The sequence below is a fragment of the Hirundo rustica genome, chromosome 10 (genome assembly GCF_015227805.2).
Source record: "Hirundo rustica isolate bHirRus1 chromosome 10, bHirRus1.pri.v3, whole genome shotgun sequence".
NCBI lineage: Eukaryota > Metazoa > Chordata > Aves > Passeriformes > Hirundinidae > Hirundo > Hirundo rustica.
In genome coordinates, this window is record NC_053459.1 from 11,194,999 (window position 1) to 11,211,708 (window position 16,710).

The 16,710-nt window shown below is 36.9% G+C and overlaps 1 protein-coding gene across 2 annotated transcripts in view; it reads right to left on the reverse strand.

Moving 5' to 3' along the window:
- XRN1 (5'-3' exoribonuclease 1) overlaps positions 1-16,710 on the reverse strand; it is a 36,022-nt gene that overhangs the window by 15,741 nt on the left and 3,571 nt on the right. For both annotated transcript variants that reach the window (XM_040074079.1, XM_040074080.2), the window contains exons 3-24: positions 15,942-16,039; positions 15,486-15,595; positions 15,275-15,385; positions 14,958-15,040; positions 12,731-12,818; positions 12,455-12,623; positions 12,187-12,254; positions 9,721-9,855; positions 8,709-8,772; positions 7,854-7,959; positions 7,180-7,269; positions 6,871-7,027; positions 6,415-6,534; positions 5,559-5,728; positions 4,664-4,784; positions 4,474-4,572; positions 3,846-3,949; positions 3,296-3,427; positions 1,875-2,037; positions 1,616-1,729; positions 1,049-1,147; positions 770-885 (exon numbers count right to left, since the gene is read on the reverse strand). In XM_040074079.1, coding sequence (XP_039930013.1) covers positions 770-885; positions 1,049-1,147; positions 1,616-1,729; positions 1,875-2,037; positions 3,296-3,427; positions 3,846-3,949; positions 4,474-4,572; positions 4,664-4,784; positions 5,559-5,728; positions 6,415-6,534; positions 6,871-7,027; positions 7,180-7,269; positions 7,854-7,959; positions 8,709-8,772; positions 9,721-9,855; positions 12,187-12,254; positions 12,455-12,623; positions 12,731-12,818; positions 14,958-15,040; positions 15,275-15,385; positions 15,486-15,595; positions 15,942-16,039 — 2,517 coding nt within the window. The remainder of the gene's footprint in view (positions 1-769; positions 886-1,048; positions 1,148-1,615; positions 1,730-1,874; positions 2,038-3,295; positions 3,428-3,845; positions 3,950-4,473; positions 4,573-4,663; positions 4,785-5,558; positions 5,729-6,414; positions 6,535-6,870; positions 7,028-7,179; positions 7,270-7,853; positions 7,960-8,708; positions 8,773-9,720; positions 9,856-12,186; positions 12,255-12,454; positions 12,624-12,730; positions 12,819-14,957; positions 15,041-15,274; positions 15,386-15,485; positions 15,596-15,941; positions 16,040-16,710) is intronic.

Below are 16,710 nucleotides of genomic sequence, written 5' to 3' on the forward strand. Positions count from 1 at the left end.
GTATTCTTGACCTTAAACCACAGAAAAATTAAATTCCTTGTATTGTTTAATTGTTAACATTGTGTCAGTTGTAAATGTCACAGGCCAAAAGCTGAGCTATGGTAGCTGTCCACCTGTGTACCTACACTTCACTGCAAAGGAGGGTAGGAAATATTTATAGTTCTTCCTTAATTGAGATCTAATCAACCTCAATCAACCTGGCATTTAGCAAGGGGCAGAAGGATGTCCTTGAACAATCCATCAGGAAGAAATGTACACATTAGATCACAAGAAGATGCTCAGGCATCAACTGTATCTTTAGAGAGGAACTACAATTTTGACATTCACAGGACTACAGGGATTGCCTCCCTTATGTATTTTAAGTTCTGAAAAGAAGCTACAGGTACAACGAATTTCCTTTATTAGTAGTAGTAATAAGTACAATGAAATTAGATCCTGATTTTTTTTGACTTTTTTATTCTCAGCATGGCAAAGTCAGTTTAAACTCCTAATTCAATTTTGTAAATAGCTAACCAGGAAAGTCAATTTTATATCTGTCTACAATATGAAAGCAAACAGAACTGTCCAGTAAACAAAAATTTAAAACATGCTTCTGATAGAGAAAAAGTACTGCATATCAACGTAGTTTACAGAAAGCATACTTCAAAGAAAGCTCCAAATCACAAAAGAGTGTGCACTAGAATAAAACAGCACTTAAGTACAGCAAAAATTCCGTAGAGTTATAGCAGAATTTAGAAGCTTCTCCACAGTGAAAATTCAGAGAACTTACTTTTTCTTTGATCCTCTTCCAATAAAGATACTGCCTGTAAATCTGGAGACAAGATATCCACTTACTCCAAGACGGCTGGCCAAAATATATGCAGGATTGTATTTCACAGAATATTTCTTTAAAACAAACAAACAAAACATATTGGCAATGCCCAAAGGATAAGGATTTTTATACAAAGGGCAAATGAATGATATGGAAACATCCCTTAAAGAAATTTACCATTGCAAAATTTATTTGACACATTGTTAAAACTTTTACTAGAGAAGCAGAAGCACTCACATGCTGGTTCTGTATTAAAGTTTCAAGCTGGGGTTCACATGGAATATTGAAAACTACCCGGATTCTACCTTCTGGGATCACATCATGTGAGTCATGAACCTTGGAGGGAAACACAATAGGTTAAAAATATTAAAAGTTACTTAAAACCAGCAGGCTTTGGATCACAGACCTCATGTTCTACTTTATCAACAATTTTGCTGCAGTAGGCACAGAGATGCTTTGGGATTCATCACCTTGCCTTTACCTTGCTTCCTCATAGAGCCAATCAGTCAGCACTAAACCAGAGGATTTCATGACTGAAAATACCACAAATGGGAACTTCACATATTATCCCAAAGAACTAATAAAAATAATCCTGCATTCAAGTTCTGCTTTTTCCTCTTACACAAGCAACAAGGACAGGGAAAACAGAAGATCCCTCTCTTTCTCAGACTAAACTGCCAGGGAATCCTAGATTGAAAATTTTAGCTAGCAAAAGGCCACTACTGTCACACAACATCTTAGACTATTTTAGGTTTGCAAAAAGGAAAAATCTACAGGGAAAATTATGAAATTACTGGCACTAACTTCTCCCATGCAGCCGTAGTAAGGAGATCCAAGCATGAAGGCTGTACTTCCAGGAGGAAACAAATCATCCAAAGTTTTGATGTTAGAAAAGCGAGAGTCAAAGGCTTTGATATCCTACATGAAAAAGACAACAGTGATAATCTTGAATATTATTCAGTTCCAGTAGAATATTTTAAAAGTTTACATAAATAGACACTTAGTTTAAAACATAGTCTGAGTCTGAAATAATTCAGAGAAGGTACTGAACTTGTATATTTACCTTGACAACTGTTTGGTAAACAAAAGGAAGAACTTGTTTAGACCACTGCTTCTCCAAATAAACTTCTCCATTTTGGTTTAGTTGATATCTATTACCAGTGAGTAACTGTGCATATACAACTACTGAGGTTTCATGGATAATTATTCCTTTCCTTCTCTGGTACCTGAACGCAAAGCAGAACATTTAGCTATATTACAATAAACAGAACTGAACCAAGAGGTTAGAATTAATCTATTGAAGTAAAATAAAATAAAATAAAGTAAAATAAAATAAAAGAAATGCCCTCTCCATAAAAGGATTCTAATAATTTTCTCCTTATTTTACAAAAAAATACCCAGAATAAATGGCTTAACCAACTGCTTACCCACTGTTGCACAGCCATCACTACAGAGCTCAGAGTATTAATTTAAGCACATTTAATCTTTTCAGTGGAAGGGTAGGGGTAATTAAATCACCTCACTCAAATGACAGATAATGAAATGCCAAACTGGTGCCAAATTGACTTTTGCCTTTTTGCTTTCATGTATTCTCTATATTCTTTACATATACATTTGTAGCTCTGTAGCCTATCACAGTACTTGTAGCTAGCATTTTACCTACTCTGCTAGACAGAAAGACAAAATAAATTCCCCAGCAGCTCCAAGCTGGAGGTCCAAGGTTAGATTCTCTGGGAAGCCAAGGTTGAAACCAGCTCTCCAAGACACATTTTCATAAACAAAGTTTAGTTCCTGTCTAAGGGGGGTGGGGGAGAATTCAGAAAGGGTTGAACCGAGGGGGAATTACCTCATCACTCATGTCTCTAACTGGGGATTCTTGCCAGTTATGCTAATTGGCTAAACACATAAAAATTGTATGTGCTTTATGTTTTGGGTGCATCTTCAGGTGCTTTCCAACTAGCATGCTGTGCACCTAAGGATCCTTACAAAGGCAACCCCTTTTTATCACATAACTGTGTCTGGCTCATGACTTTAGGACCAGCAAAAAGGCATCAAAACTACTGTAACTCATTTATAGTCTACTGAGCACCCACACTCTAGAAGAGCAAGAGCTGTATTCAAATTTAACAAAGCTAAGCTATTTGAGTTGCAAGCTGATCCTGCATTACCTCATTCTACATACTTTTTACAACTGAAGATTGCTAACACTAGAACAGAAAATTGAGAGAGAATAAATACTGAAACTCATTTGAGAGCTCTTTTGTAACAGCAACTAACTTTAGTTACCTCAGAACTGACTCCATATATTCTGAAATTTCAATATAAGCTCTTTTATGCTGTTGTTTTAAATTTAAGCAGACTTGATTAACCTTTATCATCAAGTATGCAGCAGCTCTTCTGCGCTACTTAGGTCTGTAATACAGGAACAAAACACAGCCAAGACATAAAATGCAAAGCTACACTTTAATTTTTGAAGTTACTTACTGCTCTGAAATGCCTTGAACTTCTTTTACCCACAGGCTTTGCTCCTTATCTCCAACATAAGCCACTTTAGTTGGGGGCACTGCATTTCCCATGTAAAGCTTCTGTGTGCCATGTGGTTCTTCCAAATAAAACCTTGAGAATATCATGATAGGTAGGAAATTTAACCAGATAAGATTAACAAGACATAACCAATTGTGAGCAAAAATCAGAAATGTTTTTAATAAAAAATACCAGTACGTGTGCTATTTATAAAGGAGGATTGTATAGAAATATTCACTGGGTGGATTTCTGTGCAGGCATTTTTCCCCTAAAACAAAAGAGCTCTCCCAAGCTTCTATATCTCTAATAAAACAGCAGAAGATTAGACGGCTACAGAGGCAACCAAACCTCAGAACAATGTTAAACACTCTTCACCAAGCAGCCTTTGTTACAGCTGGACTAATTTGTTGTTAGTTTGACAATAAAATCAAAATTCCTGCGCAGCCCAAGGAACTTAATTTGAAAAAAACCCAATCAGACAACAAAGAACTGTGTATCAGGTAACTCTTACTTAGTTTCTCCATCCGACACTGCAACAACTCTGGCTTCTTCAAGGTGGGGCCAGTTAACAAAAACTCGCTTTCCAAGTACTGAACTGGCAACATTTTCTACCATCTGAAAAAAACGCAGAAGTTTTATTACAAATTGTTTAACATATTAAAATATATTTGTTAACAGTATTTTCAAGCTGTTTTTGCAATAAAAACTACAGTAGTTAAAGAACAGATTTTCTTGCAGAATAAAAAACTCATTTTATCTTACTAAAATATATATGATACAGATTTCATAATCCCTGATTAAAAATGTGGCTCTTAAAATGTTTCATGTGTTACCCGGAAGACCTAGGATAATTTGTATGCCTCATATAGGTTTGCTAAGTAGTTCTTTTCTTAAATCACTTAGAATCATTTGTGTCTCTGAGACACAATAAACAAAATAACAATTTGAGATTACTGAAGTATTTTGTATGATATATTTCACTTATTTATCCCATTGAAAAACAGGAACAACATTTATGTCCTCAACTTGCTAGCATCTGTAAATTCAGTCTCACATTATGTTCTTTATTTCTAACAAGTCTCTGCTATTTTTTAATATATTAATTGGACTTATTTGATTTTTCTTGCCATTTCTCTTACCTGGTCTTTTGAGTTCTCATCAACCACGATTTCTAACATCATGTTCTCTCCATGACTGCTTTGCTGAAACACTTGTACACCACTTTTTTTAAGATAAAACTGGGTAAAAACAAAACAGCATATAAATTTGAGCTCCTACATAGTTATCTATTAAATACAACTGAAATGTTGGAAGAGAAAAATCTTTTACCTTATGTTTAATGTGCTTTAAAGTAGGAAATCCACAAAAATATAATGCACTCTTGTTGATTTTAGTTATCTTATTGTGGGTTATTTCTACATGCCAAGCATCCAAAGGTATTGTTTTATACCTGAAAAAAAAAGTTGCACAAAATTTGCTCATGCAGATTGACCTTCAGCTCTAGAAAAATTCGTTACTCAGTCACTCATTAATTGACAAACACTTTGCTTTCCAGCCACTAATTTATGTCACATGGAACATATAGAAAGGACTATATATTGCTGCAAAGAGACTATTCATTAGGAAAAACACAAAACTTTAGGATATATGCCAACGTCACTATTTTAAATAATTGTTATTACCAAATCCTAGCTAGCAATGGTTCCATACAGATCTTCACAACTGTCCATTCTTTACTGACTGTAATACAGCAACAGGCATTCCTCTTCTACTCTGACTGCTGTTAAGCTTATGTTTCCATTTCATCTTCAGTCTGTGTGAAATAAAGCTGGCTACTTTCAGTGAGAAGGTGAAAAACAAATTTGTGTTTAATTCTCTGCACTGGATCCAAATGCTTATATTTTTTAAAAAAACCACTCTGGAATTAGCATGCCAGTAAATGATCACCATTTATCAGATATTTGTACCAGTCTTTCATTCTCTGTCATACAAAGTTTAGTAATTCTCTAGATTGTTCTTGACAACTTAGCATTGGTTCATCTGTTTTGCAAAGTGACATCTGAAGGGACAAATACTCTTACTGTGCCATCCAAAGCAGGCAACATCTAATTCAGAATTGTTCCTTCCTCAGTTCACATACTGGCATATGCAAGGTTTGGTTAAAATGCTAGGAAAAGTCTCCTACTGCTTTCAGCCTGCTCTAAAATAGTTACATCAGCATTACCTCGTGTGACATCGTTCTATCGCAGGGAATTTCTCCGGCCACGGTGACAGGTACTGGAACTCAGCATCTTTGTCATACCAGTACATTAAGCAAGCACTGTGAGTGTTTCTTCGTTTCTCCTCTTCTTTTAGGCCCTTGTTACAAGATTCCATGGCCTGCAGCAGTCGTTTCTAAATTTTAGAGGAATCAGCACATGTGAAACTGGCAACAAAAATTAGCATGGAAAAAACTACACTGGGAAAGTAACCTGAGAAATCCAGATACCCGATGTGCTCCTTGTCCAGCTGCAGCCTCACCCTTTCTCATGTCCCTGATAAAAACGCTCTCTGAACAATTACCATGGAATGGCTTTGGAGAATAATCACCTTTCTGCAAGGCTGCTTCCAAAGGGCAGCCTTGTCTAACACGGTTATCCTATATGCAAAAGTAAAGTACTGTTTTATTGCCCTTCATTAATGCTTCCCTATTGCTGGTATTCATGTGAAGAGATTTCCTGTAAAAATACTTTCTTTTTTTCAAGTGTTTATTTTATTTACCTGCAGATGTTTTCTATTTTTATATGTACACAGGAACAGAATATTTTTTCTCAAAGAAACTGAACCAAAATATTTGAATAGCTGATTAAAAACATTAACACCACCAAGTCCATAGGCCTTACTTAGGACTTCTGCCACCTGAAACTAACTTTGCTTGCAGTAAGCTTATCTAGCATTACTCCCCAAGCAGCAAACATTTCTGTTTTTCTGTGGTCCTACCAAGTGTTAATTTAAACTTCCACTTAATTGCATGTCTTAACTGTTGATTAATTAAGGAATTTATCAGTCTTTTATGGACAGCAGATGCTGAAAGAACTTACCTCATCAATAAAGGGGATTAATACTACAGCTTCCCATTCCTGCTGTTTACCATTTAGGTCAGTTTTAAAATCAGGTGGATAATATTCTATAATAGGAGAGTCTTGACTAGTCATCAAATGCTAGGAAAATACAACAGAGATGGTATCAGAGGCAGTTTAGCACTAACTGTAAGAAGACACAAAGGAAGGCTGCTATTAAAACCAATTCAGTGCTGGTCAGGAATGAAACACTTAACTGTCCTAGCTGGAAACTGCTTAGCAAATGTAGGATTTTGTATTTATTACTAACTTTACACTACATATAGTAACAAGTAGAATATTTAACCATACATCTAAAATGTAGAGATAGAATATAATTAACAAGACATGCAAACCCACCAAAAATAGAGTAAAATAAAATAAAGCAGAAAACAAGTAAGCAGTAGATAGATAATGCAATTTAATTCTATACCTTACCTGGTAACATTTAGGTAGCAGATCTTTGCTAGCTGCTGGAAGTACAGCAAGAAGCTGTTCAAAAGGCATGAAAGGTTTTCCAAGTTCAAATTTGATTTTGAGTTCACTGATGTTGTGAATATCTGACAGGTAAGGTGCATAATGGTAAGGGTAATACCTGCAGTTTAAAAAAACCCCTAAGTTACTTGACTTAATGGGAGCACAGCAGTGTTCACAGATCAGAAATAAACCAAACTACATTAAATGTTCCCAGCATACAAGGTGAAATATCACTCTTTCAGCACTTTCTCATTTGATGGTTTTTCTTACCAGCTCCATGATTGAACTCCATGGTAATAATAATGCAAAATCCATTGTATTGCCTGGACATAACATTCAGCTTGATCAGCCAAGAAGGCACTTAAGAGAAAAAGGAAAGATACTTATTAGTTTTTCTCATTTTCACTGATATATAAGAAGTCCTTAGCACCTTGTACACAGGGATGAAGACAGAAAATACCATGATTTTCTAGATTCATTTTCTCTCTGGTCCTCGAATACTTAGTACAGAAAACCTGATTGGCAGCTCTTGTTGCATTAGGCACAATCATCACCACTGCAGTACTCTGCCATGTGAGAAATATTCTGTCTTTTAGTAGAATCACAAATTGTTGGGGAGTTGGAAGGGACTTAGAGATCATCTTGTTCCATGGGCACGTACATCTTCCACAGACCCAACTGGTCAAAGCCCCATCCAGCCTGGCCTTGAACACTTCCAGGGACCTGAACCTGCTCCAGTGCCTCACCACCCTCACAGTAAAGATTTTCTTCCTTATTAGCTAATGTAAACCTACTCCCTTTCTGTTTGACCCCATTATGCCTTGTCCTGTCACTACACACTCTTGAAAATGGTTTCTAATTCATATTTACAAATGTACGTCTCTAATAATTACCTACAATGACTTGTCTTCAGCATTTAGGAATTAAAAAAAGTATATACTTACTCAGAAACTACTTCTACACCCATTTTAGTCATGTAGTAAGTTCTTTTGTATTGCCTAAACTCAGTTTCAAACAGATCATCATCTTCTGGTTCATCTTCCAATGTGGCTGGAACACCAGTCATGAAAAAAAAATATTAACATTCACTTCTCTACTACAGTAAGGTTTGAAAACATTCACTTCTGACATAATGCCTTAACTTTACTCCTCAGTTTAAAGCTACATGTGCTCACACTTTCCTTACACTGAAAGCGACATGAAGCAATCTAAGTCTTTACCCAGAGAAATTCTGGAATTTTTAAAACAGGCAAGCCACTTTTTAGCCCAATTACAAGTGTTGGAAAGAGAGAAGATAATATAAACCATCAGAATATAATCTGAGGAAACATTAAAATTAACTTTAAAATTTAATTATGTTCAGCAACATCATCTAAGATCATATAGTAATTTTCATACATATTTGAAAATCATTTTAAAAATGTGCAAAAACCATTTCCTACAAGTAGAATGAGTTTAAAAACAAGCACAACCAAAAATCCTAAAGCCATACAAAAAAATCTGTTCCCCTCTCCCCCCCACCTAAGAAAGTACCTATGTGTTCAATTATCAAAACCATAATATTTTTGAAGGTTTGTTCATTAATTCCTTTAACTCATCATGGAAATAGAGGGCAGGGAAAAAGCACCTAAAGCTTTAGCCCCATTCCCTCTCACCACAGCAGTTCCACTTCCCAACAGCTGACTACATAGGTCTTGCATTCAGATTAACCTCATCTCTGACATGCAATTCTTACAGTTCTTTGAAATCTATACACACGTTTTTTGTTATATGTGTATGGAAAAATTCTTTGCACTTACTTTTAGGGGTCACTTCACCTTCATTTTTTTCTAAAGCAGCCAAAGATATAGAATTTTCCTGAGCCTATTAAATTAAGATTTGAGATAATGTAAAAATACAGGTTAATATGCACGAATCCCATTCAAAACTTGCAACTCAAAACACTTCAGTCAAAATGTATAAATATTATTTATTATAAACCCTCTTTCCTTCTCTTACAATTCCTTCAAGAAAATTATTTAAGCAGACAAAAAGGAGAGATCAGACAAAAGGAGCAATCTCGAAACGTTAACTACTTCTAAAAAAATACCTGAATGTTTGTGTTCCAAAATGCTACTCTTTCCAAAACTACTCTGTACACAAAGAACAGGATAACAATATACAAAGACAGATTAAAGGCAACAGAATTTTCTCCTGCTACTCTACACCCTGCTGAAGTGTACAGTGAAGGGCAGTCAGTGGAAGTGGTGGTGCGGAACTTGACACTGGGGCAGAGACAAGATACTGTTGTGCAGTAGTACACACATATACACGAGATGCTGTTCCTTATGAATTGGTTATATCTAGAACTGCAAGTTTAATACTAATCTGATAGAGATCACCAAATTGCTCTTTCCCTGTTTATTGTCCAGTAGTTAGCCAGTACCAAGATACACATGAATGTTCTATCAGTGTATCTGAAACATAGGGAACTTCCAGCAGACTATGCTTTAAAAATCAAGATTATGAAGCAGGTTTGATCATAACTCACACAAAAGTTAAGTTCTGCTGCTTTTGAACAACAGCAAAGCGTTAAATACAGGTTCACAAGACTTTAAAAATCATGAGCACCTGTCCCTGACTGAACCATTTCGTCACTCATAACGAGCAATGCATACAGGCAGAATGCAAATAGTTACAATTTACTACCTTTTCTGATTTGGAAAACATCTCAAAACAGAGGTTTATGCCACTTAATTTATCTAAGACCAAATTACTGATTTGCAAAATGTAATGTTATTATTTCCAAAACTGTGCACATGAAATACTGACCTTTTGTTTCTTTTGTTTATTTTTTCTGGCTTCCTCTGCTGCAATCCCAGCTGCCTCATTGAGGTATTTATTGCCCACTTTACTTTCAAACCATTTCAGGTCAACAAAGACTTCACTGAAGTGCTCACGATCAAACTGTGAAATCAAAGTAAGTTTGCAAACATTTGAGGGATGTCGAAGTTAGAATGCCAGATTAACAAGGTCTTTTTACTTTGTGCATTAGATTATACCTAGAGTCATCTGGACATAAATATTTTTTCCCTAGAGATACAACTAAATAGATTAATACTAAAAATCCTGTTTCTCAGCAATATGTAACATACAGCCAAGCCATATTTTGTTTTCTTTAAGTAAGGCAGCAAGGTGTAACAAAAAATAATTAAATAACATTTCACTATCAACTCCAGAAGCAGTACACATACAGGGTCTGGTAAATACAGCCTGCCACAGATGCAACACTTTCACAGCTCTATTCAAGAACTAGAAAACAAGGCTGAAGCAGGGACAACAGATGATCTCCCTCTTTTCAAGTTCAGCAGAAGTTAATCCTTTCCATTTCTATATGGCCTATACCTTACCTCATCTCTAGGATGGATTACTGCACTGGCACTCAACAGGATTAAGTGTACACCAGTGAGTTCATGAACACGGATGCCCGCCTCTCAGAGATGCTCCCTGATCTTTACTAATGATATTATAAAAAACTTGCAAACAATTCTCCCCTCCAAGACCTTCAGACATAGCTCACCCCACAGGAAACCACCAGCAGGGGAGAAAAGAACATCGCTGCCTGCAGCAAGCTTCAATACACAGAAATCACAGACAATCCTGAGCTGGAAGGGACCCACAGGAACCACTGACTCCAACTGCTACATCAGTGGCCCTAGAGAGACTGAACCCACATCCCTGGCATCACTGACACCTGCTCTAGAGAGACTGAACCCACATCCCTGGCATCACTGACACCTGCTCTAGAGAGATTGAACCCACATCCCTGGCATCACTGACACCTGCTCTAGAGAGACTGAACCCACATCCCTGGCATCACTGACACCTGCTCTAGAGAGACTGAACCCACATCCCTGGCATCACTGACACCTGCTCTAGAGAGATTGAACCCACATCCCTGGCATCACTGACACCTGCTCTAGAGAGACTGAACCCACATCCCTGGCATCACTGACACCTGCTCTAGAGAGACTGAACCCACATCCCTGGCATCACTGACACCTGCTCTAGAGAGATTGAACCCACATCCCTGGCATCACTGACACCTGCTCTAGAGAGACTGAACCCACATCCCTGGCATCACTGACACCTGCTCTAGAGAGACTGAACCCACATCCCTGGCATCACTGACACCTGCTCTAGAGAGATTGAACCCACATCCCTGGCATCACTGACACCTGCTCTAGAGAGACTGAACCCACATCCCTGGCATCACTGACACCTGCTCTAGAGAGACTGAACCCACATCCCTGGCATCACTGGCACCTGCCCTAGAGAGACTGAACCCACATCCCTGGCATCACTGGCACCTGCTCTAGAGAGACTGAACCCACATCCCTGGCATCACTGGCACCTGCCCTAGGGGGATTGAACCCACATCCCTGGCATCACTGGCACCTGCTCTAGGGCAATGAACCCACATCCCTGGCATCACTGAAACCTGCTCTAGGGGGATTGAACCCACATCCCTGGCATCACTGACACCTGCTCTAGAGAGACTGAACCCACATCCCTGGCATCACTGGCACCTGCCCTAGAGAGACTGAACCCACATCCCTGGCATCACTGGCACCTGCTCTAGAGAGACTGAACCCACATCCCTGGCATCACTGGCACCTGCTCTAGAGAGACTGAACCCACATCCCTGGCATCACTGACACCTGCTCTAGAGAGACTGAACCCACATCCCTGGCATCACTGGCACCTGCCCTAGAGAGACTGAACCCACATCCCTGGCATCACTGGCAGCTGCTCTAGGGGGACTGAACCCACATCCCTGGCATCACTGGCACCTGCTCTAGGGGGATTGAACCCACATCCCTGGCATCACTGACACCTGCTCTAGGGGGATTGAACCCACATCCCTGGCATCACTGGCACCTGCTCTAGAGAGACTGAACCCACATCCCTGGCATCACTGACACCTGCTCTAACCAGCTCTGCCCGATACTGCCACACACTTCGATGGGAAGTGAGGACCATGATTCTACTGGTGAATCCTTATTTGACTTGCAGTATTAAAGCACAGTGCTGGCTAAAGCACGGATCAAACGATTCAATCTTTTTCCTCTTATGCTATAAGATCAGACAACAACTGACTGGATCCCATCTGTTCAATGCTAAAAAGTCGATTAAACCACCCGTAAAACACAGCCATTTAACAGTTCATTAAAATTACAGTATGGTGTATTTTAGGGTACAATATTGAGTTTAAATTCAACATTCTTCATTACTTACATCTGACAATCTTGTGAGATATTTCTCAAAACGTTCTAAATTCAGATGCCCGTTCTCATTGATGTAACCTGTTGAGAAAATTATGTTTTTGAACTAACAATTCAACAATTTTAAAATTTGCATTTAAATGCAAGGCATGCTGCTTTGCTGCCTCTCTAAGGAAACTGTAGTAAATGCTAAACATTCTAATGTGGCAAAAAAAGTTAATAAATATAAGTACAACAATGTTAATGCTTCTACTTTCCACAACTGAGGTTAGTTTTCTCACCTCCCAGTTCTGGCAAGATAGCCATGTATGTTCTATAAAGTAGCGGCAGTGCATCATGATTAATGTGTAAATGAGGTAGATGAGGAATAAAATCATTTCCTACAAGGAAACCCATTAAGATCCAATCATCTATTATCCTTTCAATATCATATTCAAAAGAAATCTTGTCCTGGAGGAAAAAGAAAAACACACAGTATAATTTTTGTTATCATTTTTGCATAAAGACTTCACACATTGATACGTTTTTTTTCCCATCTCAGCTCCATTAGAACTTACTTTTACTGGGGAAAATTCATAATCAATATATTCTCTCATCAGTGATAAGTGCAGTAAATGAAATGTGGTTTCCTCTGGCGCACATACTCTGTAAATTATTCAAACCATCAAGTTAATTATTTATAAACACACTTTCAACATTAATATTAATAAGCCCAAGGTTACCTAAACCCAAGAAATTTTACTAGGATTGTATCTTTGCAGAAGAAATAATGTATAAACATTTCCTTGAATCTATTTTAGGATTATTCTGGTTTGGTCCATAAAATTTTGCAGTAGAATCTTCTAAACACCAGATGTGATTGCATGGAGAAGAACTAACTTAGAGAAGAAATTTGTGGAGTTCCATTCTGCAGTAACTATCTCCTAAATCCTTATCCCATTGCTCAAAAATGAGACAAATTAGCCTAACTTGGCACCAAGCCTCACCATTTTAAGGTATTTTCTAACTAGTCTGAATAAGAACAGCATACATAAATTCACATTTAAACCAGCTGGGTTACATTTGTAGTCATTTGAAATGCTTCTAGTAACAGATGAATATGCTCAATTTGAAAATCTGCTCTGTATGTATTATTTCATGGCTTCAACGCAGCACTAAAAGAATAACAAACCTACTGTTTTTGGCATAATCAACACATATTCTGCTTTCCTTTCTTCTCTTCACTAAAACTGCTCATAAAAACCCTAAGCCAACATTAGCCCCGAATCAGTTAATCCCTACACTGAGAGATTAATGAGCTAAATGATGCATTTTAGATTAATAAAGGACTATTTCACCTTGTAAATACCATAATTAGCTGAGACCACCTTCAATGACAAACCAGCATACATACTTGTGTCTTCACACATGAATTGGCAATTTTAGAAATAATCCTGTAAGGAAGTGTGTGATAGCAGCCTTCAGATAAACTCAAGTAAGACAAACCCCTACACTGGGTTTCAGAACCAATTGTGTCACATTTTAAATGCAATTTTCATATTGGTACTAAAGAGCTTTAGCAAGCAGGTTGATGCTGTAAGACTCTACAGACATTCTGCCCCTAGTCTTCACTGCATTGGACTTGAAAATCCTGACAAAACAAGGAATTTCTCTCAATAAATAATCACAGAGAGATATTAACTTGTACATATTTTCAGGATTTCCAAATTTCCAACTGAAAGTATCCATAAAAGTGACAATATTGACAGAAGGCAATTCCTGTAACTTACAGAAGTAAATTCCTGTAATGAGCAAAATTATTCAGAAATTAAAATATGCAACAATGCTGGGGGAGGGGAATAAATAACACTTTGCCTTGTAATCACACTTTTATTTCACATTAGTTTATTTTTCAGAAAGGTAAAACCAAGGTTTTACTTTGATTAGATGTAAGGTCTTTAAAAAAATATTGTAGTGCTGCATGCCAACACTATCCATGAGTATTAGTGAAATGTTGACTGCAAAAAGAAAGCTTATTTCTGATGTTCATCATATTGTCCTTGGCAATAAAATATTGCTTTATTAGCAAAATTATGCATTTATATAAACATCTACGTGTTATTCAAAATCCCTTTGGTGTCAGAAATGTTTATTTCTGTCTCTCCCTTGTTCTCCCTTTATGTACCCAATATATGGTTCAGGTCCTTCAAAGAAGGGACACAGCCACAGTAACAGTTAGAAATGAATTGCTGAGTTACTTCAGAACAGCTCCAGGTACATGCACAGTTCTGAAACAAGGCACCCTCTTCTGATTGTTTATACACCACAAGTTCTTTAAGTTGGGCAAACCCTGAACAAGAGCACCTATGCAGCCATTTTAAGAGTTTATTAAAGTAATTATCCTAGGAATTTACTTACATGCACAAACATATATAGATATATACACACACATTTTAGGAAGTTAGTATCTGCATAACACAGTTATGGAAACAATGTTAATGCAGCCCAGGTTGCTTCACTACAATTGATGAAGAAAAAAGTAAAACACCAAAGCTTTAAGGATTTTTTTTAATCACCTGTTCTAACAGCATACATTTTTTTTATGTAAACAAGTCAGCACATTGATTTCTCTAATTTTATGACTTTTCTAACCCAAAGAGTAAATTAAGACTTCATTAAATTACTTTGCAATGAGCAAAAAAAAAAGACCCCAAATCACCAAACACACACCTGTTTCAGTCACCCAGTATGTTTTAGATTTAATTTCATAATAAATAAAATAAGAGTAAAGTTAAATCAATTCACCTTTGAGCCTTTTTACCACCAAATCTGACTTCTTCTCTTAGGAGCGCAAAGTGTGCCTCATGACTTGTTAATCCCAGCATTATCTATTACAAAGAGATATCAGAAAGATCTTACTTTTAAATCTTTTTTTTTTTTAACCTTTCAAACAGTATAAAGAAATTTGGATGTTCGGTTTCATTACAAATTCAAAAGTCTGCAGGAATACAAAATCTCATGGTTACTCTAAATCATTGTGGAACCCTATGAGCCTAGGAAGAAATCAAAAATGTGCACACTGGACAAACCCCTGTTGTTTGTATGATTTTAGTTGCACATACCAAGTCAGCATCTAAGCCATAGAGACAGTGTCTTGTGTTTGGATCATGATGGGGCTTTGCTTTTTCTGATCTGATGAACTCCATAATTTTATGCTCACCTTCCCCTGGAGTCTGGACAAAAAAAGAAAAAAAAAAAAAGAAACATAGCAGTAAGTATTACTCTGTAAAAAAAAAACCTATTTAAAATAGGAGAGTAAGAAAATATAATGACCTCATGGCCTGATAAGTAGACTGCTATTCCTTGCCAGGATTTGTCTGTGGAAATCTTCATATTTACAAAATATTTAAGATGCTCATTCAATCTGGCCATGAATTCAGTTCCTGAAAACAGAAACCTAAGTTAAAGCTTTCCACTAGTTTGCATTTACATATCAGATGATTTAAAAAAATGCCAACAAATAAAACTTCTGCCAGAGATGAAGGGGATGACTGGTTTCTTTCCTAAGACATTTCACTTTTTACATAGTAATCTAAAACATTTTTAGAATAAGACAGTATTCCAACCCTACTGAATGTTACTAAAACTTTTGTTACAAACTTACTTAAGCCTTTATTGATTCTGTCTTCTATTTAAAAGAAAACCCATGCCTTAAGATAGGAAAACAGTACCAAAATACAGAGGCAAACAGTAAACACTTCAATTTAAATAACTGAAAAATTATCTTACCTGGTGTAATACAGTTGGAGTCAAACCTGGCTTCTGTAGGGAGAGTTTCTCCCTTTTCCAATGCCTTTTTTATTTTGTCCTCTGCTTCTTTTGCTGATCTAAAACAAAACAGCATTGGAGAGAGGGTCGAGAACAAACCATCTTATTCAAATGTTAATATCCTAAATACAGCCTTTTGACAAAATATAGTTGATTTTTCAGAGTGCTTAAAAAGGAAAAAATAAAGAGAGAAATTGAGTTCCTGAGTAGAGTTTGAACTTATTTCTGATACAACTAAGGTGGTTTAAAAGTAGCACTTTTTTCACAGAAATGTGACAATCTGTTACTATTCAATCGCAGTTAGGGTTTAGATTATCAAGGTAATCATACAATGGTTGATCAGAATGAATGGCTATTAATGTTGAAACAACAGGAATATTTGTTATCTAAACATCTGAAAATGCCACCCCAGACCAATAACTGTGACACAGTTAAACAAAGCAGCAGGTGTGGAATTCCAAGGGAGTCAGGACCAAACTAGCAATTTATCATGCACAGCAATGGAGAAACAAACAAACATCACGCCAGACTTTCTTGGCCAAGAATTCCCTAAACTCTTCTGAACCAGGAACAGAGAAACCACCAAAGTCAGCTTTTTGTCTGTCTCTCAATTCTGCTACAATTTTCTGTTTAGAACTCTTAATCTCTGCTTCCTCTCAACCTCCTTTATTCCTTAAAGAAAAAATAATCACATCAAAAACCAAACCACAAAAAAAATCCAGTTGCTTGA